The 20,436-nt window shown below is 55.2% G+C and overlaps 2 protein-coding genes across 6 annotated transcripts in view; one reads left to right on the forward strand and one right to left on the reverse strand.

Annotated features, from left to right (window-relative positions):
- TMEM120B (transmembrane protein 120B) overlaps positions 1-7,739 on the forward strand; it is a 39,861-nt gene extending 32,122 nt beyond the window's left edge. For 2 of the 5 annotated variants that reach the window (XM_040619963.1, XM_040619966.1), the window contains 6 exons: positions 2,804-2,869; positions 3,487-3,548; positions 4,776-4,868; positions 6,356-6,420; positions 6,767-6,835; positions 7,372-7,739. In XM_040619963.1, coding sequence (XP_040475897.1) covers positions 2,804-2,869; positions 3,487-3,548; positions 4,776-4,868; positions 6,356-6,420; positions 6,767-6,835; positions 7,372-7,485 — 469 coding nt within the window. In that variant the 3' untranslated portion in view covers positions 7,486-7,739. The remainder of the gene's footprint in view (positions 1-2,803; positions 2,870-3,486; positions 3,549-4,775; positions 4,869-6,355; positions 6,421-6,766; positions 6,836-7,371) is intronic. The other 3 variants (XM_040619965.1, XM_040619967.1, XM_040619964.1) reach the window with 2 other exon arrangements.
- A 1,148-nt stretch (positions 7,740-8,887) lies between these two features.
- RHOF (ras homolog family member F, filopodia associated) lies at positions 8,888-20,341 on the reverse strand. Its single transcript, XM_040619968.1, has 5 exons — positions 20,160-20,341; positions 19,822-19,909; positions 11,449-11,558; positions 11,229-11,363; positions 8,888-10,437 (listed from the first exon to the last, which is right to left on the reverse strand). The coding sequence occupies exons 1-5, from the start codon at positions 20,277-20,279 to the stop codon at positions 10,276-10,278; spliced, it is 615 nt and encodes a 204-aa protein (XP_040475902.1). The 5' UTR covers positions 20,280-20,341; the 3' UTR covers positions 8,888-10,275.
- Positions 20,342-20,436: the final 95 nt, after the last annotated feature.

The raw sequence follows: 20,436 nt of genomic DNA on the forward strand, positions 1-20,436 counted from the left end.
GGGGGAATTATATGATATTCGAACTCAGTTACAGTAAAACGGTTGCATGAACACACATGTGCACAAAACCAGCTCAGCACCCTGGAGTGTGCAGATGGACAAGGGGGCTCGAGAACGCCATGCCAGGGAAGAAGCAATTTCTAGCCTTTCCTAGTGGTGCTGAGCTGTGCTGATTGGGGGCATCTGTCAGAGCTGGGCTCTGGGCACTCTGAGCTGGGAAATGAAGAGCGGCCGCTCAGCCAGCCTTGCTGCACAGATCCTGCATCTGGCTCTGGCCCCTCCTGCATGGGGATTAGGCATTTCTCAGGGGGGCTCTGGGGAGTAGGACAAAGGAGCACGGGGTTTGCCAAACCTCCAGGGCTTGTGTGTGGCTCTGCAGAGAACTTGGGGGGAGGTGATTGCAGAAGGGCTTCTTAGGTGCCCTTCAAGCTGAAGGTCTGAGGATGGGCCTAACTGCCTTTTCTGTCAGAAAATTAGAACCAGGGGTCTCCGTAGACACTGACAGGCAACCCAGGGACATGGGGTGGGGGAGACTGGGATCAAAGAAGTGGGTGGATGTCTTATCCTGTACTTCCGTGCTGGTGGCATCTAGACCCGGCTGCTTCATCAGCCACACCTCCTAGACATCATTTCAACATTTTTTGAGTGCCTGCTGTTTACTGGGTGCTGTTAGTGCTAGGAATAAAGAGCCACATGAAACCTTGTTCCTAACCATAACCCTTGAGCCATCCACAGGCCATGCCAGAACCCCTAATTTATGTCCAGATCCGTTGTGGGATTGCAAAGTGGAGAGAGGAGTAAGATCCAGTCTCTGCTTGTGTGATGTCTGCATTCTGGTTGGAAGGTTTTAAGACCACTCAAGCCCACTTATTGGGACAATTCAAATTAAAACCTCAACAGCACACCGATTTTCACCTAGTAAGATTGGCAGAGATTTTAAAAACTTGGAATCCAGCATTGGTGAGGGTTTGGGGAACCCAGTTTCCACTGCCCAGTCCTTGGGAGGAAGGAGCCCCGCTGCTCCCAGGCCACATTTGGCAAAGCAAATTGCTGCCACTTTGTGTTCAGGTAACTGAGCTCTGAGACAGGGGCTGGAGAAGGCCAGCAGAGGCCAGAGACAGACTCAAAGACTTTGAAGGGTAAGGATTGGAGGGTCCAGCTTTCAGCCTAGGCTGGGACATAGGCACTGAGGGGGGGTGACAACAAGGCTCCCTCCCCTGCTGTGGAGTGAGAGCCCTCAGTTGGGGGAGTACCAGGTTCTGAAACCAGGGTGCCCACAGGTTCTGGATGGGACACATGAAGTCCAGGGCTCAGTAAGGGCCTGCTGTAGATGGGGGAGCAGATGAGCCTGGGGCGTGGGCTCCCAGGGAGAAAGTGCATCTGGGATGCTGAGATGCTGTGTGGGCAGTCTGTCATTTCTGTGTGTCTGTGTGGGATAACAGGTAGCTGCAGCTCTGGGTGAGCGTGCGCGCGCGTGTGTGTGTGTGTGTGTGCGCGCGCGCGCGCGCGCATGGCGCTGTGTTTATTCAACACACTTACTGAGCACCTGCTCCGAGCCCAGTGTCACAGATAAATCGTTGAAGAACCCAGACAAGATCCCTGCTCTCCTGCTGTGTTTTTCTTTTTTTTAAAGATTTTATTTATTTATTTAACACAGATAGAGACAGCCAGCGAGAGAGGGAACACAAGCAGGGGGAGTGGGAGAGGAAGAAGCAGGCTCATAGCGGAGGAGCCTGATGTGGGGCTCGATCCCATAATGCCGGGATCACGCCCTGAGCCGAAGGCAGACGCTTAACCGCTGTGCCACCCAGGCGCCCCCCTGCTCTCCTGATGTTTATGTGTGAGCAGGGAAGAGGGTTCAGAGAACAAATGAAGGGGAAGAAATGAGTAATTTCAGATAGTGGTTAAGTGCCATGAAGGAAATAGGGTCATGTGATCCAGAGTGGGGCTGCCTGGTTGTTTTAGATAAGGTAGCCAGAGAAGGCCTTTTGGAGGAGGCAACAGTTGGTCCAAAACTTGAATTTGGACCACGAGCCAGGCAGGCCAAATTCTTGGAGCAGAGAGAACAGCAAGTCCAAAGGCCCTGTTGGTCTGTGTGGGCTGCTGTGACAAAATACCACAGGCTGGGGAGCTGAAGCAACAGAAATCTATTTTCTCACAGTTCTGGAGGCTGGAAGTCCAAGATCAAGGTTCCAGCCCCACTGGTTTCTCTTGAGGCCTCTCCTTGGCCTACAGACGCCACCATGTCTTCATGTGGCCTTTTCTCTGGGAGCATACCCACCCCTCGTGTCTCTCCCTCTTACACAGACACCACCCCTGTTGGATTAGGGCCCACCCTTATGACCTCGTTTAACTGTACTTACCTCTTTAAAGTTCCTATCTCCAAATACAGTCACATTCTAAGGTGCTAGCCCTAAGGGGGGGGGGTTGGACAACAACATAGGAATTTGGGGGACACACAATTCAGCCCATAACAGGCCCTGAGGTAGCAATGGGCTTGGCAGGTTCAAGGAGAGGACAGGGAGCCAGAGCTTGAAGTTGGGGTGTGATGAGGTATGTGCTTTTAGGATAGCGGGAAGCCCCTGGAGGCCCAAGTGCTTCTGTGGGCCTCATGGCTCATCTGTGGGTGGTTTATGTGTGATTGGTCATCTCTGGAGGACAGAGGAAAGGGCAAAATCATGGCTTGGGTCTATGTCATGGCTGTTTCGGGGCCACAGAGTAGCCCGTGCACACATAGTCTGGGAAGCAAGAGCCATCTGTTTCCCTCCTCACCTGAGCTCTCTTTCCTTCTCTTCTCTCCCAGAATTAAAGGCTGGTGGGTGTCTCACCACTACGTGTCCACGTTCCTCTCTGGAGTGATGCTGACCTGGTGAGTGTCTCATGGGGGCCTGTGAATGGGGAGCTGGCCGTGGGCGAGGGGGTGCCCTCGAGGCTTCTGGCCTGGGCTGACTTTTGGGACACGAAGAGAAGTGTGAGCTTACAGCGAGGCCGCAGGGATCCCCCAAGCCATCTGGGAGGTTTCTGGGGACGTCCCATTGGCCTGCTGGCTGGGACAGAGGTGATAGGGAGCAATGGACAGAAAGAGTACAAGTATGAGACTTCAAAGGAGAGAGACGGAGGGAGTGGGAATCAGCAAGAACTTGGGCTCAGAATGATGATACAGGCCCCCCTGCTTCTAGAAGGGGCTCAAAGCAACGATGAAAGTAACCTGCTCCAGCCCCAGGGACACTGGTGCTAAAGAAGGGCAGGAATCAGGGACCTCCATTTAAGAGCTTTTCTTCTCGGGGCGCCTGCCTGGCTCAGTCAGTGGAGCATGTAACTCTTGATCTCGGGGTCGTGAGTTCCAGTCCCACGTTGGGTGTGGAGATTACTTAAATAATTTTTTTTTAATTAAAAACTTTTCTCTTGGCTGGAACGGAGAAGGGCAGGGATGAATGTCTGATTTCACAGCACACCTCACCTTTACTTTTCCCCACTTCTCTGCAGGCCCAATGGACTAATTTATCAGAAGTTTCGTAATCAGTTTTTAGCGTTCTCCATTTTTCAGAGTGAGTGCCTCTTGCCTAGATTCGGGGGAGGGGGCACCGTTTCCCAAGGCTTTCACTGACTGAGGCCCCTGTCATCCCTCCTCTCTTGGAAGGGGTGTGTCTAGTGTGGAAGGAGGGAGCTTGGGGCAAGGGAGGGTCCCAGAAATCCAGCAAAGAGCTGTCTGCCCCCAGATCACCGCCCAGTCCTGGGAGAGGGAACGGCCTGATCACCCCCACCCCCAGGAGCCCCCATCACTGCCTTTTCTTCCCCATGTCACAACTGGGGACCAGTGGGGACTTTTGGGAACTGAGTGGTGTTGGGGGCACTACCTTAAAATGGAAATAGAGTATATGTTCTTTCTCTCATTTAAGAATAGTTCTGGATTGGGGCTCCTGGCTGGCTTAGTCAGTAGTGTGAGCGACTCTTGATTTTGTGGTTGTGAGTTTGAGCCCCATGTTGGGTGTAGAGGTGGCTTAAAAATAAAATAAAATAAAAAGAAAAGAAGAACAACAACTCTGGATTTATATACAGTGAACTGGTCCTAGGGGTCCCCTCTGAGAATGGGGAGCTTGGATAGTTAGGGATAGGGACAGAGAGTTTTGTTTTTTACCAAGTTCCTGTTTGTTCCCTTTGAATTTTATTGTGTACGTATTGCTGATTCAAAAAATACAATTTAATTTTTAAATGAAACCCTGCCAACATATAAATCTCTAAAGCCGAGAATGAAAATTATGTATAATCTCACCCTTAGGAGTGATCACTACTAATAGATCTATGTCCTTTCAGTTTGATTCATATATACGTATATACCGCAGTGCAGTCTGAATGGGGGTCGCTTTGTACATATAGCTTTGCTTCGAACCTGTTTATTTTTCTTTTAACAATAATGACGGGTATTTTTCTATGTCAAGACACAGAATTCTACCTCCTCATTTTTAGTAACTACTAAGTATCCCATTGTATGAAAGTGTCTCTTGCTGTCTTGGCATTACGTGCAACTCCCGGCACGGTGCCACCATTCCAGCAAGCATCTGCTCTAGAAGTTTCTAATCTCATTGGTGCTTAGCTGGGTCTTCAGATAACCTGCTCTCATATTCTGGATAAGGGATAAAGTAGGTTCAGGCTGAATGTGTGTGTGTGTGTTGGGGTGAGAGGGTTTCCCTCTGGGCAGTGAAGAGCCCTGGGTCTGCCCGGAGGCGGCTCCCAGTCCTCCAGGCCCTGAGCCGGGTGCTGTGCTCCCCCTGCAGGCTGTGTCCAGTTCCTGCAATATTATTACCAGAGGGGCTGCCTCTACCGGCTGCGTGCCCTGGGGGAGCGGAATCATCTGGACCTCACGGTGGGTGAGTAGCCCAGCCTGGGGAGAGGAAGAGCAGGGGTGGGTACAAGTACCAGCCCCTCCCTGCTCCCCCAGACCTCACTGCTAACTCCCTGCGCTGGGAGCAGGAGCCAGTGAGAACATAACAGCACCTACTGCACACAAAGCCAGGGCTGCCAGCCTCTACCTAAGTCGCTTTTCGTATTTCATCGTGGATTCTATTTCAGCCGACAAGCGTGAGGCCAGCTGTGTGCCAGGCCTTGATGCTGGCTTCTGTCTTCTTAAAGGTCTGTTTTTGGTGTGTGTTTTATAATACACATAATTATATATGCACAGTGTTGTGCATGTATAATATATATATATAGTATGCCTACATATAGGGGCAGTGGGGTGGCTCAGTCTGTTAAGCAGCTGACTCTTGATCCCAGCTCAGGTCTTGATCTCAGGGTCATGAGTTCAAGCCCCGAGTTGGACTCCATGCTGGGCTTGGAGCCTACTTAAAAAAAAAATAATATGGCTATGTATAAATATGCACAGACACATACATTGGGAATGTGTGCTTAACTATTATATATAATATATATATATATATATGTATTTTTTTTTTAGAGCAAGAGAACGCGGTGGGGAGGGTCAGGGGGAGAGAGAGAAAATCTTTTTTTTTTTTTTTTTAAAGATTTTATTTATTTATTCGACAGAGATAGACAGCCAGCGAGAGAGGGAACACAAGCAGGGGGAGTGGGAGAGGAAGAAGCAGGCTCATAGGGGAGGAGCCTGATGTGGGGCTCGATCCCAGAACGCCGGGACCACGCCCTGAGCCGAAGGCAGACGCTTAACCGCTGTGCCACCCAGGCGCCCCGAGAGAGAGAAAATCTTAAGCAGGCTGTGCGCCCGGCTTGGAGCCCGACACAGGGCTCGATCTCAAGACCCTGAGATCATGACCTGAGCTGAAATCAAGAGTCGGACACTTAACCGACTGAGCCGCCCAGACATCCCTGTGCTTAACTTCTTTAACTAGTGGGTCAAGTCCCCAGTCAGAAGAGCTTGGAGAGCTCTTGTCTCAGCTTTCACAGGAAACTAATAAAGTTCTGCCATCTTTTGAGATGGTCATTTCTACTGGATTACTCTGCAAAGTAAGCTCTACTTTGTCAAGACTCAATTGAATTGATATGTGCAAAAGTCCATTATAAAATGCAAAATTCCATGCAAATTAAAGACGTTATTAAAAACCAGCGCCTGGCACGTCAGCTGTCTGTAAGTGTTGTCAAGCCCTATGAGTTCAGGCTGACTTGAGGAGTGAGAGCAGTCAGGCCCTGTGACAGGTGTTGTGCACGCTGTCTGAGTGCTTTTCATAGTTGAGTGCTCACCCATTGGTGGTAGGTGAGGGCTGTCCCCCCTGCCCCTTTGGCTAATCTCGGGGGACCGGCATGGCTAGGCAGTAGGCGCTTGGGGGGCTGTGGGGGCACTGAACCCCCTCACACAGACCCTTCGCTTCCTCCTCTGTCTCTACAGAAGGATTCCAGTCCTGGATGTGGCGGGGCCTCACCTTCCTCCTGCCTTTCCTGTTCTGTGGCCATGTGAGTCCCCGGGAGTTTATGGGTATCCCCTCTTCTGGGCTGACCCCTGGGAACAAAAGGTCGTCAGACCTCTCCCTCATTCACCAGCCGTCCCTGAGCTGGACCCCACAGGGTCCTGGGACGCCAAAGGCAGGAGCCAGAAGAGGCCCTTAGCACCAGCTTGCTGAGCCCCAGATCTTTAGGCTGCTCTGGACTGTGGTGCTCCAGTTTCATTTTGGGGGGCTCTCAGTATCTTAGGACAGTTGATGCCAGAAGGTGGGGGGCCTGGTCCACTCCCGGGCCTTCCCCACGCGGGTGTCCAGGGGAATCAGTTGAGGTAAATGGTGCCTGCCTCGCCTCTCTCCAGTTCTGGCAGCTCTACAACGCCGTCACATTGTTTGAGCTCTCCAGCCACGAGGAATGCAGAGAATGGCAGGTATGGTGTGTGTGCGCGTGCGTGTGGGGTGTATGTGTGTGTGTGTGTGTGTACGCACGCAGGCGTGTGCATGTGCCTGTGGCGGGGGTGGGGGGTTCCTGGGGAAGGCTGGGCCAGCTTGGAGAGAATTCTTTCCTCAGCCACCCCTTTACTCCCCCTGATAGGTCCCTGTGCCTAGAGCTCCCTGCTACTGGGACCTGGGAGACAGTGGGAGGGAATTCGGAAGCCAGGGAGCCAGCCCCTAAGTGGTCTGAGAACCCTACTGAATGCTATGGGGGTGCCAAAGGAGGAGCCCTCCTGGGCCCTGCATGACCCTGAGGATTCACACCCTTCACGCAGTTGGCCCAGATCTCTGCTTTCTGCTGTGGGAACACTGCAGTTTGCTGGTGGCTTGTGCTAAGGGGGTTGCGAGGGCAGGGGAAGGGGGGGAAGGGGGGGCATCTCAGCAGGGAGCTAATCGGAGCTGGCTCAACCTTTTCTTTTCCGCTCCTCCCCCTGCCACCCCTTCCCTGGTCTCCTTGCGTGCCCCTGCCCAGGTGTTCGTGTTGGCGCTCACGTTCCTCGTCCTCTTCCTGGGCAATTTCCTGACCACACTCAAAGTCGTGCACACGAAACTTCAGAAGAACAGAAACAAGGGGAAGAAGCTGTGAGCCAAGGGACCCGTGCGCCCCCAGCCCCCAGTGTTCAAGACTGAAGGGGGTTCCAGCCGGCACCCTTGCTGCCGGTTTCTCCCCACAGTGTCTGTGGCCACTGGCAGCACCCAGCTCAGGGACCAGTGCACAGCTGAGAGAAGGGCCAAGGCCCTGGTCCCTGGCGGACAAGAGGAATGTGACTCCTGCCTGTCCACCTGCCCCAGCCTCCCTATTTATGATGTATTTAATACAGGGTCCTCCGGACTGCCCTAGAATCCGCAGTCTTCCCTCGCTGCCCTCTTGGCTACGGCTGAGCCTGGGTCAGTCTTCCCCGCCAGCGGGTGGAAGGAAACCCCTCGGCGTCCTGTGGAACCTCCCTCTCCGGGGCACACCGCTTCTGCTGTAAGCTCTCCCAGCCTCCGCTGCTCCGTGCTGGGGGTATTTAAGTTCTCAGAGAACCACTGTCTGTCTGTGCCTTGTGCTCTTTGCGCTTCCCAAGTCTACAGCCTGCTGGCCACCTGCGAACAACTGCCCTGCCTCCGCAGGGCTTGGCCTTCAGGTGGGCCCGAGGCGGGAGGGTTTGCTGTGACCACCAGAGGGCGCCCCAGCCTTGGCATCACTTGGGTGGTTTGAGGGCTTCTTTTTTTGACACTTGAGAGTTTGGCTTCCTGACCCCCACCCCTCAGCCCACTTCCCGGAATTCTTGCAGTGAGTTCTCAGAGAGTGGGACCCACACTTCAGTGCTGGCTGAAGCTCACCCACCCTCCTCACCTCCCTCCCTTCCCCTCAGGTTCTGGAATGTGGTGGGGAGAGAGTGAGCTGGCTCCCTTCCAAGAGGTGGACTTGGGAGGCCAGGACAAGCCTGCTGGTCACCTTGTGTCCGATTCTGTAGTTGTGGGAAGGGTGAAGAAGCCAGCAGGTTTGGTTGAATGCTCTGCCCCTGCCCCTTACATGAGCTGTAACCTTCTCCCACACGTGGGTCTCAGCTACCCTTAACTACCTCCCTACAAATCTCTGACCAGAGTTCACAGGGGGCATCCACTCATGCTTGGCACCCGCAGGAGTTTAAACTTTTTTAATTGTTACATTTTTAAAACAAATTTCCCTTCCATCCCAGTCAAGAGTCTCCATAAAAACCCAGATTTCTACTTTCCCTGGAAAAATGGAAAGTTCTTGGCACGGCTGAGCTGCCTGCTTAGGATGGGGTGCTTGCTTTCTAGTGTGCCACAGACCCCACCACTCCCTTTTATACCTGTCCTAGTTCACTCATTTGGGTTTTCCATCTGGCCCTGAGGCACTTGGGTTTTCCCTAGACTAGGAGTCGGCACTTTTTCTGTAAAGGGCCGATAATCCGTCACAGTTCACCCTCGTCTCCAGTTGTACGGCCAAAGCAGCCAATGCCTAAATAAATGGGTGTGGCTATGTCCCAACAGAAGTTTATTTACAAAAACACACAGCTACCAGATTTGGTCCACAGAGTCTGGTTTGCTAACCTCCATCCTAAACCATCATTTGTCCATGAGGCCTTGGATTGGGTGCTCTTTTGACTCCCCAGGGCATGGCAGGGCCTTGGGGAACCAGGGTGGGGTGAGGTGGGGTGGGGTGCAATACAGGAATCTCTCTAGCAGCTGACTTCAGAGAGGCTCACGCTTAGTGGGGGCTGAGGCAGGAGCCACCTCAAGCCACTACCCCAGATTGGGTAATGCTGTCTTGTAGCTCAGGAGGAAGCAGCTCTCAATCTCCCAGGCATTAGAATCACCTGGAGCACTTGTTTAAAAACTCCTGGCCCCAGACTTTCCAGAAGGTTCAGTGAATCTGCAGCTGGGGGTTGTGTGTTCTCACGGGAGGCCAGGACAGTCTCAGCTTGGCAGAAGTGGAGGCTGTGAGGGACAGGAGGGAGCATGATGACTATTAAGATGAGTCAGTGCTGCCCTTCTGCACATAGGGAAACCGTCTGTAGAAAGAAGTGACTTGCCCATGATCACTGGGAGCTGATGTCACTTTTCATCTTGAGTTTCCGGCAGTGGGGGGTTGCAGGTGAGGAGCCCCTGAGCAGGGGTTGGATGGGTGGTCCAGGGTACTTTTTGCTTCTTGAGAGAGTCTCCTCTCCCCGTTGGGCATGTGCACCCAGCTCTGGAAAGATGGCAACCCAGCCGAAGGCTGAGACTGAAGGCCTCTGGGGGTGAGGGGTGGGGGCCGGTGCCAGCCCCCATGTCCGGGGCTGGTGCCTGTGCTGTCCCGATAAGTCCCTGTCCCATTGTGGCCCCCACGTTCCTGGAGGAAGGAAGCCAGAAGCTGGAGGATGCAGCCGAGCCTATCTCAGGAGCCCAGGGGGGTGGGTGACGCAGGAGCAGCGGGCTTGGGGGGGGCTGTGTGGAATGCTGACAGATCCACATTTATCCACGTATCAGATATAGTTGTTTGTTTCAGGCATAGGTTTTCAGGACCTATAAGGTGTGCAAAGGGGGACGCAAGTGGCTGGGGGGAGGCTGTGTACTCCCGAGTCCTAGGGACAAATGCTGGTTCTAGGGTACAGAGGGATTGAGTCCGGCACCCTCACCCACCTCCATGCGGGCCCAGCTCCCATGGGAACCTGGAGGTGAGTTCATGGTCAGAGCCCCAGCTGGGAAAGGAGAGATCTCCAGAATGTTCTAAGAGCCTAGCCACAGGCTCCAGACATAGGGAGACACTCAACTCAAAGTGCCGCTGGAAAGCTGGGGACAGAGCAGGATCTCGGGGTGCAGTTGGGGCCTGGCAGCCTGGGCCCTGTCAGTCTTGCCATGAGGGCTGTGTACCCTGGCGGCGGGGTCAGAGCAGCAGGCACAATGGGCGTTTCTGCCGCTGTGCTTTCTTCAGAGCACTGAGGGCAACCTTGGCCGCCGCTCGGAAGACGTCCTCCACATTCTCCCGAAACTTGGCAGAACATTCCAGGTAGAGGGCCGCTCGGATCTGTTCGCAGGCACTCTGGCCCTGGGGGGGGGGGGGCGGCATTAGATGAGGAGCCTGGAGCATGGGGCACCTCCTGACAGCCCCCCCATGGATTTGGGTACTTGGAGCTGGCTTTGGGGGCTCTCCGAGTGGGGGGGGATAGGTCTTGGTGTGGAGCCCCCCTCCCCCTGTCCCAGGCCCAGCCCCCAGCAGTGTGTGTGGATGGAACGGAAGGGCCTGTGGTGGGCCCAAGGGCTGCGGCGGTGGCTGAGAGATCAGAAGCCCCGTCCTGGCCTCTACCCTGCCCCCGCTCTCACACCTCAGGCCGAGAGGGGTCTGCACCCTGAGGCCAGGCCGCTGCGTGTGCCAGGCCCGTGAGAAGAGCTGGAGGCCTCCAGACAAAAAGGGCTTCCTCCATGCCTCTCCCTGTCCCTCCATTTAGGCAATGGAGCTGGTGAGGACAGTAAAAACTAGTTCTATTTCTAAAATTTACTTTTATTAATGCTTGTTCCTTTTTATTAAACTTTCTTATTAGTTTTCCTTTGTGTTCCTTTTATTGTCCCATGCCTCACCCAGAAAGCTACAGGTTTGGCTTTGCCCATGACTCGAACGGGCAGGGGAACCCTGCTTTCAAACAAGGCCTGCCCCTCCAGTCCCCTGTGGCAGACGGGACAGGATCCTGGCTACACTGCAGGTTAGCTATGTGACTCTTAACCTCTACTTCACCTCTCTGGGCCTCAGTTTCTCCCTTGTAAAACAGGGGATGCTAACAGTCCGTGCCTCGGGGTTATAAGGACTAAATGAGGTAGGAGGAGGGGAGACCCCTTCCTGACCTGCATGTAGGTGATGGGCTCCAGCTGGGCGGCCCGGAGCTTCCGAAGCTGCTCCTTGTCTTTCCGCAGGTCTGTCTTGCAGCCAATGAGCACCATGGGGGTCCCACGGCAGAAATGTGTGACCTCAGGGAACCACTGTGGAGGGAGAGGGCAGCCATCAGGGCTGAGGCCAGATCCGTGGGCACCCCCTGAGGCAGGCTGGCTGGGTCGTGGGCCTCACCTTGATGAGGACGTTGTCATAGCTGGTGGGGTTCATGACGTCATAGCAGATGAGCACGAGGTGGGTGTTCTGGTAGGACAGGGGTCGCAGCCGGTCATAATCTTCCTGCCCTGAAATGGGAGAGTAGGTGGGGTCAGGGAGCCACCACCTCCTTGTCCACCTGAGAGCCCTGTCTGGGCTCAAATGGGCGAAGGGTTGGTGACTGTGTCTCTAAAACCTTGGTTTGCTCATCTGTAAAACAGAGGGGGAGCACAGGAGCAAAGATTCCAGGAGATAAAACCCATGCACTGCTCAGAACTGGTCTGATTACAGGGTAATCAGAAGAAGCCGGAGAAACTGCTAGCAATTATGTCCGTGGCAATTACTGCCACCCCCCCCCACCTTGCCCTGGCGCTCAGGTTGAAGATAACAGACTCAGGCCAAATCAACTCCCCTCCCGGAAGAAGGTTCAGGGGCTGGGTGGGACCAGGCCACTGCAGGATCTGGGAGGGTACCCCCAGGCCGAGAGGTGTAGGCTTGGGTTGAATTCCTCCTGCCCTTCTGGAAAAGCCCAAGAGAGTGGTGGGGGGACGGGCACAGCTGCTGTTCAGGCTCACCTGGGGAGCCAGCTGGTGCTCGGCCCCTCCCCCGCACCGACTGTATCAGACACCAAGGCTGGGTGTGGTTTTTTAATGCTTTTTAGTAATTTTTTATATTGGCAATTTCGAACTTACAGAAAAATTGCAAAAAGGGTGCCAAGAACTCCCTTCCTCGGATTCCTGATTTTTTCCATTTTGCCCCACTTGACCTTCATATGTGTAAACACTGGCGAAAGTAATTGTGAGTAATCACGTGCATTCTGCGGCTTCAGGACAGTCCTTGCGGATTTCTAAGAACGAGCGCGTTCTATCACCTCCCGTAGAGAAAGTCACAAGCTGAGGACCACCGTGGGCGCTGTGCTCTAACCCTACCCACAGGCCGCATTCAGATCTCAGCGGTAACGTCCTATAGTCGTTTTGCCCCCGTCCAGAAGCAGGCCTAGAACTATGCCCTGCCCTGCGTCACCGTATGCCTTAGTATTATTTCAAAACTCCCACAGTGAGGGGTGCCTGGGTGGCTCAGTCATTAAGCGTCTGCCTTCAGCTCAGGGCGTGATCCTGGCGTTCTGGGGTTGAGCCCCACATCAGACTCCTCTGCTGGGAGCCTGCTTCTTCCTCTCACTTCCCCTGCTTGTGATCCCTTTCTCTCTGGCTGTCTCCCTTCAAATAAATAAATAAAATCTTATTTAAAAAAAAAAAAAAACCTCCCACAGTGAGAACTGAGCCCTTTTGGGCTCCCTGGCAACTCCCCAGCCACCTGTGCTAAGGCAAAAAGGTGACTTTCTTCCCCGACTGGAACACAGCGGCCCAGGAGGCCTCTGCCCCTCCCCCTGGCCTGGGGGTGCCTGGGTGGCGCCAGCCTGCCCTCCTGTTCCCTCCCTGCCAAAGCTGGCCTCTCCACTGAGCAAGGACAGGCCCCATCTCCTCCTGGCCCCCAGCTGCAGCTGGGACACCGCCACCTCTCCCTTCCCAGTGGCTCTGCCTCAATCCAGGACCCCTGCGGTGTGCAGTGTGACCGGAGTCACAGCTATGACAGTGGCTGGGCCAGGAGGACTCCATGCTGCCATTCAGCCATAGTCCCCCCAAGACTGTGGAGGAGTGAGGGACTGTCAGGGCTCAGCCTCCCAATTGTCCCCTCTCCTCATCTTGGTCCATGTCTTTCTAGACCTGTGCTGTCCAATAGGGTAGCTGCTAGCCCCATGTGGCCATTTAAATTAATTAACATTAAAAATTCAGGTTCTCCATTGCACTAGCTACATTTCAAGTGATTAACTGCCACACACAGCTAGTGGCTCCTGTAACAGGCAGTGCGGGTGCAGGACATCCCATCGCTGCAGAAAGTTCTGTTGGACAGTACCGCCCTCGCCCGAGCCACCGCTGGCCTCCCGTGTCTGCTGCTGCCCCTCAACGAGCCGTCCTCCACCCGGCAGCCGGTTGGATCTAAGATACGCAAGCTCCTGCCTCTCTCCCCCGAGGGAAGGATACGTTCAGTGGCGCCCTACTGCCTTCTGTATAAAATCCAAACATCTGCCAAGGGTCCACATGACCTGGCACCCACAGACCCTGACCTTTTCTCCCCCCATCACTGCCGACTCCCTGCTCAGGGTTTCTCAAACCCACCAAGCTCTCGTGTCTCAGAGCCTTTGTACTTGTTGCCCCCACATCCTGGAATGCTTGCCCTACTCACACACCCCCATTTTCTTCTTAGCATTTTACTGTAAAACATTCAAACTGAATGTCCACATCATTTCCTTTTTCAGGATAACGTCTTCTCCCTCCTTCACGACGACACCACTGTGTTTTATACATTTTAGAGTGCTTCTGCCTATGACCAGTTAAGAAATCCTTACAGCCATCATCTGATGGGCTAGACAGGAAGTGAAAGATACTTCCATTTACACAGAAACTGAGCTCCAGAGAAGTGACCTGCCCGAGGTCACGGCATCAGTGACCCAGCCAGGGATCAACCCCAGGCCATTGGGTCCCAGTCGAGCACTCCTGCTGACACCCAGCACTGCTCTCTTTTGTTTTGCATTGTGCAGACATCGGTTCTGGGCCCCCACGATGTAACAATGCAGCTCCTACTTCTGGCACAACGTGCACATCTATTCCCCGTTAGAAATATGGCAGGAGTGGACAAGTTGTGGTCAAATGGGCCCCCTGTGCTCCGACGGCTTCCCTCAGCCCGACCTGCTGGCTCCTCGGAGAGGCCTTCCCTCCCCACGCAGCATCTGCCCCCCGCCCTGCGTGTCCACAACCTGGGCCGGTAAGCGCCCTGAGCGCAGGGACCAAGTCTGTCCTTAAAAGTCATCCTGGCGCCTGGCTGCTTGTTGTCTGGAGCTGATCCACTCTTGTCAGGTGCAGCAGAGAGCAGGGAGTTTAGCAACTCCAGCCGGGGAGGATTTCAGCAGAAGTCGGGCTGCAGTGGCTGGAAGGAGGAAGTCAGACTGAGCCTGCCCGCCCCCCCCCCCCAAGCCCCAGGCCTCTGCCCTTGCCCATCCCTCTTCGACAGGTTCTTGCCCAGGTAGCAGCATGCCTTGCTCCCTCCTTTCCTTCAGGTCTCTGCAGAAACGTCACCTCCTCTGGGAGAGCTCCCCTGACTGCTGCCCCACGCCCGACCACGGCTCTATTATTCTTCTGAATACGTGGCCCTCCCTGATGTTGGGTTTTGGTTTGGTTTTGTCTGCCCCGTGAGCAGCAAAGCCCCTGAGGACCGTGATATTCCCTGGGACACAGGCACGTTCAGTAGCTCTCTGGTGAACAAACAAATGAGTGTGTGAATAAGGTGTAAACCCCTCTGGCTTTCAGCAAGGCATTTCACTTCTATCACCTGGGAGGTAAGCTAGGCAGAGAAAGTTCTTCCCCTAAGGAGCCCGTGTGGCCGAGAGGGGCCTTTTCCAAGGTCACAGACAGGATCCCTGTGAGCTGGAATGCCAACTCAGTCACCTCCAAGGTCAGGTGCCTGCCACGCCACTCTGAAATTGCCAAAAATTCTCAGGAAGCCTTCCCCGGACTTCCCAATTGGGAATCAACCTCTGGACCTTGTTTCCTTACAAATGGTTTCCTCACCTGTGAAACGGGTATGAGAGAAGCAGGTGAGCCCTGATAACAACACTAAAGAGTGGGCATCAACAACACGTCGGCAGTGCCCCCTCTCTGTGAGGGCTCGTGACGCTCACTCGCGGCTCCACCTGAAGCCCACTGCCTGCCCTGACCCATTACTCCCCATCGCGATGCTAACAAGGTGGGGCTCTTGTTATTCCCATTCTACAGATGCAGAAACTGATGCACAGAGAGGCGAAGGGAGTCGCCTTAAGGTCACGCAGCTAAGAGGAAGCTCTGTAAAAGAGGACCATAGGTAAGACTCCTGGGGGTGCCTCTCTCTCAGTCCGCTCCAGAAGGTAGGGAGCTGTCCTCACCCTATAAGTCCCAGGCCTGACCAAAAGGCTGCCAACACAGGTATCTCAAGAGAGAGAGGGGCTCTGGGAGGGGACAGGCAGCCAGCCCAGATCCTAACTCCCTCCTCCAGGCTGCCTTCCTGACTTGACTGTGCCTGGCTCAACTTTTCCCAAGATTCAGTGTGGACCTCCACATGGGAACCAGGCGGGCAAATGATGGACTCCCAGAGGCTGTTGACCTCATGTCCCCTTGGGAGATGTGTAATGTCCTAGATGCCTCTCCCACAGGAGTCAGGAGAGCCAGGTGACACTCAGACTCCTGGTCTGTGACCCGGGTGCCTTCCCTCTCTGGACCTCAGTGTCCTTATCTGGCAAAGGGGGTGATAACCCTGCCCCTGATACTGGAAGTAAAGGACTTGTAGGCTAAGCAATGCTGAACGAAGGTGAAGGACTGCTACTATGGTTACTATTAAAACAGAAACTTCCAGGGGATGGGGGCCTGGGTGGGGAGTTAACCCCATAGCTTTGGACCCACAAGCTTTAGGGGTGCCCCAACCACAGCCCTCCCCATTTACCCACACAATGCCAAGACTTAAGGGGGCCAAGTCACCTGTCCAGCAGCACACCAGGGTCCCACTACGGCCTCTGCAGGTGGGCTTGCACGGAGTTACGTGCGAAGGGATGCATTTGTTTCTAGCACACAGCTCCCCTTGAAGTGGCCCATCTTCCTGAAGCTGGTGGGGCTGTGGGGCGGGGAGGAAATGAGGCTCTCGCCTAGCATGAGGGTATTTCCTTTGTGGGAAGGAGTTTTGTTGTGTCAGTCATTTTCCAGGGGCAGGGGTCTCTAAGGCCTGGAGCTAGGTTGAGAAGACGGTGTCACTGGGCCACAGTAATCCCCAGATCTGCTGGACATAGAGCAGGTGGCTCCCAGCTCCAGCCGGGGCGTTGGTCAGGGGAGGGACACAGGCAACATGAGAAAGGGAAGCTGCCAGAAGAGGAACCCACTCGCTGCTATTGGGGCCCGCCCACCTGTGTTTCCGCCCCAGAGGCGGGAGTGGCTGGGGCAGCCCCGGCTTGGAGCCCAGGCCACATTGACTGGCACAACTTCAGCTCTTCAAGCCCCCAGGCCTTCTGGCTCTTAGACATCCCTCTGGTCCCTGATTCCCTGTCTCAGCAACTTCTTTGCCCCCCCACCCCACTTCCCCAATTTTTCCTATTGTTCCCATCTCAGGCTGAGAAGGGGACCACAGCTCCCCACCTCTCTGGGCAACCGCCATCCCATCCTATGACACCCCACCCCTGGACCCCACCCCAAGGCCCAGACAGTTCCATCTCTAGTTGGTGTCTTAACATCCCACCTTGCCGCCCCCTCCCTTCTGCCCAGGAAACTTCAGACCGCACCACAACTTCCTGCCTCTGAGGGTGTCAGGACCCACAGCAAGAGAGGCTATAGGGCAAAAGTGCTCACTGCGCCCTCCTCCCCTTCACCTGTCAGCTCTGAGAGCCCCACCACCCCTCCAACCACCCTCCCACTGCTGTGGCGTCTGTATCTGCTTCTGCACGATGGAGACAAGCAGCTAGACTGGGCTCCCACGCAGACCCCTATGGCCGAGGTCCTGGGTTTGGAAAAATTCGGCCTCCTGGGGGCCACCCCTGTCCCATAGTTCTGGTCACCAGTGGTCGGGTGGAAAGATACCACTCTGCACCACCATCCGCCACCATAGGGTCTAGCTCAGCAGGTTCCAGAACCTTCTACAATAACCTTTACTAGACTCACCTCCAGCTCAGCCACTCCCCTCACCCCCTTAGTCTCTTTCTCTAGTTGTTCCCCTGGCCCTCCTTTTCTGCCACTGACTTATTTAATTTATTTGAGAGGAGAGAGAGGGAGAGAGCAGGAGAGGCAGGCGGGGGGAGACGCAGAGGGAGAGGCAGAAGCAGACTCCCCAGTGAGCAGGGAGCCTGATGCAGGGCTCGATCCCAGGACCTGAGATCATGACCTGAGACGAAGGCAGATGCTTAACCGACCGACGGAGCCACCCAGGCGTCCCCTGCCACCGACTTTTGATCTCTGTCCACGCACAGGTAGAGACAATCTCACTGCCTTTATCAGAACACTCTCCAGGAGTGCTTCTGCCTCCAAATTTCTTCTGCACTTATTCCACAGGCACCATGCTGGGCACTGGCACATGGGAGAGGATTGACCCAGTCTCTCCTTCACGTTCCTCGAGACAGGGCTTCCTGGGTCACAGCGGGACACCCTGGAAGGAGTGGCCATGTTTCTTTCTCCCTGAGTATTCCTCCTTGGGCTGTCCTGCTGACGTGAAGCCAATCTACTTCCCTAGGAGTCCACTGAGTCATTCAAGCCCCAGCTCTGTTTCTCTGATGCTTCAAGAGTCCTTCGGGGAGGGCAGGGCGGGGGCCAGCCGGAGCTCTGCAGGCCTTCGATTCAGAACAGGTTGGACTTGGGTCTGAGCCTGAATAGCCAGGCGGGGGAAGGGGGTGGGGGGCTGAAAGAATCATGACAATACTTAGCCCTTCCCAAGAGCCAACCCCTGTGTCACACCATCACATGGATCTAATTTAATTCTCAAGACTAATGTGGTTAGCCCTGACTACAGATGAGGAAACTGAGGCCCAGGTGTCCATGATGACACGCGGCTAGGGAGCCAGCATCAAAGCCCAGATCTGATTCCAAAGCTTGTGGCAGGAAGATCATCATTGCTGTGGTGGCCACGTGCCTCTGATGACTGGGCCTGGAGCCCCTCCAATCCCTCCTGCAGCAGCTGTGAGCGCAAATCCTTCCTTACGCCAAACAGAAACCTGCTGGAACCTCCACACCACAATCTGCCCTAATGTATTCTTTGAGCATCTTTCTCTGGGTAAGACCACAAACACCAGAAGCAGTCCCTGTGCTGGGTCTGATGGGGGAGGCTTCCATGAACAGTGAACCCCAGGGATCTGATAGGAGAGGCCCTGAGGTCCCGAAGGACAGAGGAGAGTGAAAACTATCCTGTGACTCTCCCTGCCTCACCAGCACCTCACCCACAAAGTGGGGCTAATGGACCTGCCCCTCCCTGGGTCCCCGACAGGAAGTATGTGAAACTAAAAGTATCCCAGACACACTCTAAGTTTTACTGCTTTTATGGCTACGCCCCTGGGGGAATTTCTCAGCAACCTTTGGCTTTCTCAGTTTGCAGGGCTGGAAGCAGGGCCCTGTTCTGGGGGCAGCCGTTTGGGGTCCTCGTCCAACAAGGTGGAGAGTCCTTCGGGCCCCACCATACAGTAATGGCTGCTGAAGTCAGGAACGGTGGAGGGGTCTGGGGGCGGGACAGTCCCTTTTCTGATCGTCTCCAGGGTGCAATGAGATGCTACTGGCCGCCTTACGGTGGGGGATGTCTGGATTTGGGCTCCGTCCAAGGCTAGTGGAGACTTCCCCTTGCATATACAAGGCCACCATGGCCAGTGGACAGGACACCCGATGACGTGGTTCCATGCAGGTCACTAAACACTGAGTCAGAGAGGTTGGGTGAGATCCTGACCTTTGTCGCCCAATGTCGGTTCAGCCCAGAAGGGGATTGAGGGCAGGATGGAAGCTCTTTGAAGGCAGACACCCCGCACTACCCCCACCAATGACCCCACAACAGGGACTCTGATAACTGACGCGATTAGCAAAGATCTACTTGTGTTAGGAGTTTCAGGTGGCCAAGAGAACCTTATTCTGGACTTAAAGCTCTGTTCCTTTCTCAGTGCTTGGTTTATCCCCAGGGAACCAGGAAGACAGAATCGCAGCCAGAATCCTAGAACTACAGGCTCAAAACTGTAGACCACAGAATTCCAGAACCGCATATGTAGCCGATGGAATCCCAAAGGTGTGGCACTCAGAATTTATGTCCACAGCACCCTGAAGCCTCAGGATTGTCAACCATAAAATCCTGGAGTCACAGGCTCTGATCTGTAGCCCAGAGTTTTCTAGAACCACAGGACCCAGAAATTCAGCTCATGGAATCCTAGCACCAGAGGACTCAAATCTTCAGCCCACAGAATTTTAAGAGACCACAGCATGCAACACACGAAATCCTGGAACCATGGGAAGCAGCAGCGATGCCCACGGTTTTCTAGAACCACAGGAGAGGAACGAAACCGTGGGTCCTCAGCACATTAGCGCTAGGAGGGTGGCCGAGGAGCTCATCTCATTCAAGTACCCTCCTATCAAACATGGGGCGACTGAGGCCCTCTGAGCCTCCAGGGCCGCCGTGCCAGAGCCCCTCCGCGTTTTTCAGGAGGCCTGGGAGGTCAGGGCCCCATAGAGGCTGGTGGGCGGGGATGCCCGGAGGGGGCTGCCCGGGAGGGGGAAACCCTTCGGGCACGCGGGACCCTCGGTGCGCAGGCGCACTCACCGGCGGTATCGTATAGGTTCAGGGTCACCTCCTTGCTGCCCACAGTCACGCTGGCCGTGTATTTCTCGAACACGGATGGGGCGTAGTCCTGTCGGAGAAGGGGTCGGCTGGTTCTTAAGGGGTGCGACAGGGACCCAGGGTCCAGCTGCGCCGCCCCCGGCACCCCATCCAGCTGGGCTCTGGAATTCCCGAGGGTGCGCCCCGGGGTGGCGGCTGCCTTTCCACTAGCGGGACGCCGGAGAGCCGCGGTCCAGGCTCAAGGCCAGCCGTCGCCCCCGGTGGTCCCAAGCCCGTTTGCCCCGCAGTCTAACTCCCACCAACCCCCCGGCGGGCCTCACCTCAGGGAAGGAGCCCTGGCTGTACACCATAAGCAGTGATGTCTTGCCGCAGCCGCCGTCGCCCACGATCACTATCTTCAGCTCCTTTCTGCCCGGGCCCGGGGCCCCGGGGGCGTCCATAGCTGTGAGCAGCCGGCACTGGCAACCGCGCGCGGGGCAGACCTCTGCGGCTGAACGATTGGGGGCGGGGGCGGGGGCGGGGGCGGGATCCAGGGGCGGGGCGAAAGAAACCCCGCCCGCTGTGTGCCGGCATCGCCTCCGCCAGGCAGCCACCCGG

Source organism: Ursus maritimus, unplaced genomic scaffold (genome assembly GCF_017311325.1).
Source record: "Ursus maritimus isolate PB19 unplaced genomic scaffold, ASM1731132v1 scaffold_33, whole genome shotgun sequence".
Taxonomy (NCBI): Eukaryota; Metazoa; Chordata; class Mammalia; order Carnivora; family Ursidae; genus Ursus; species Ursus maritimus.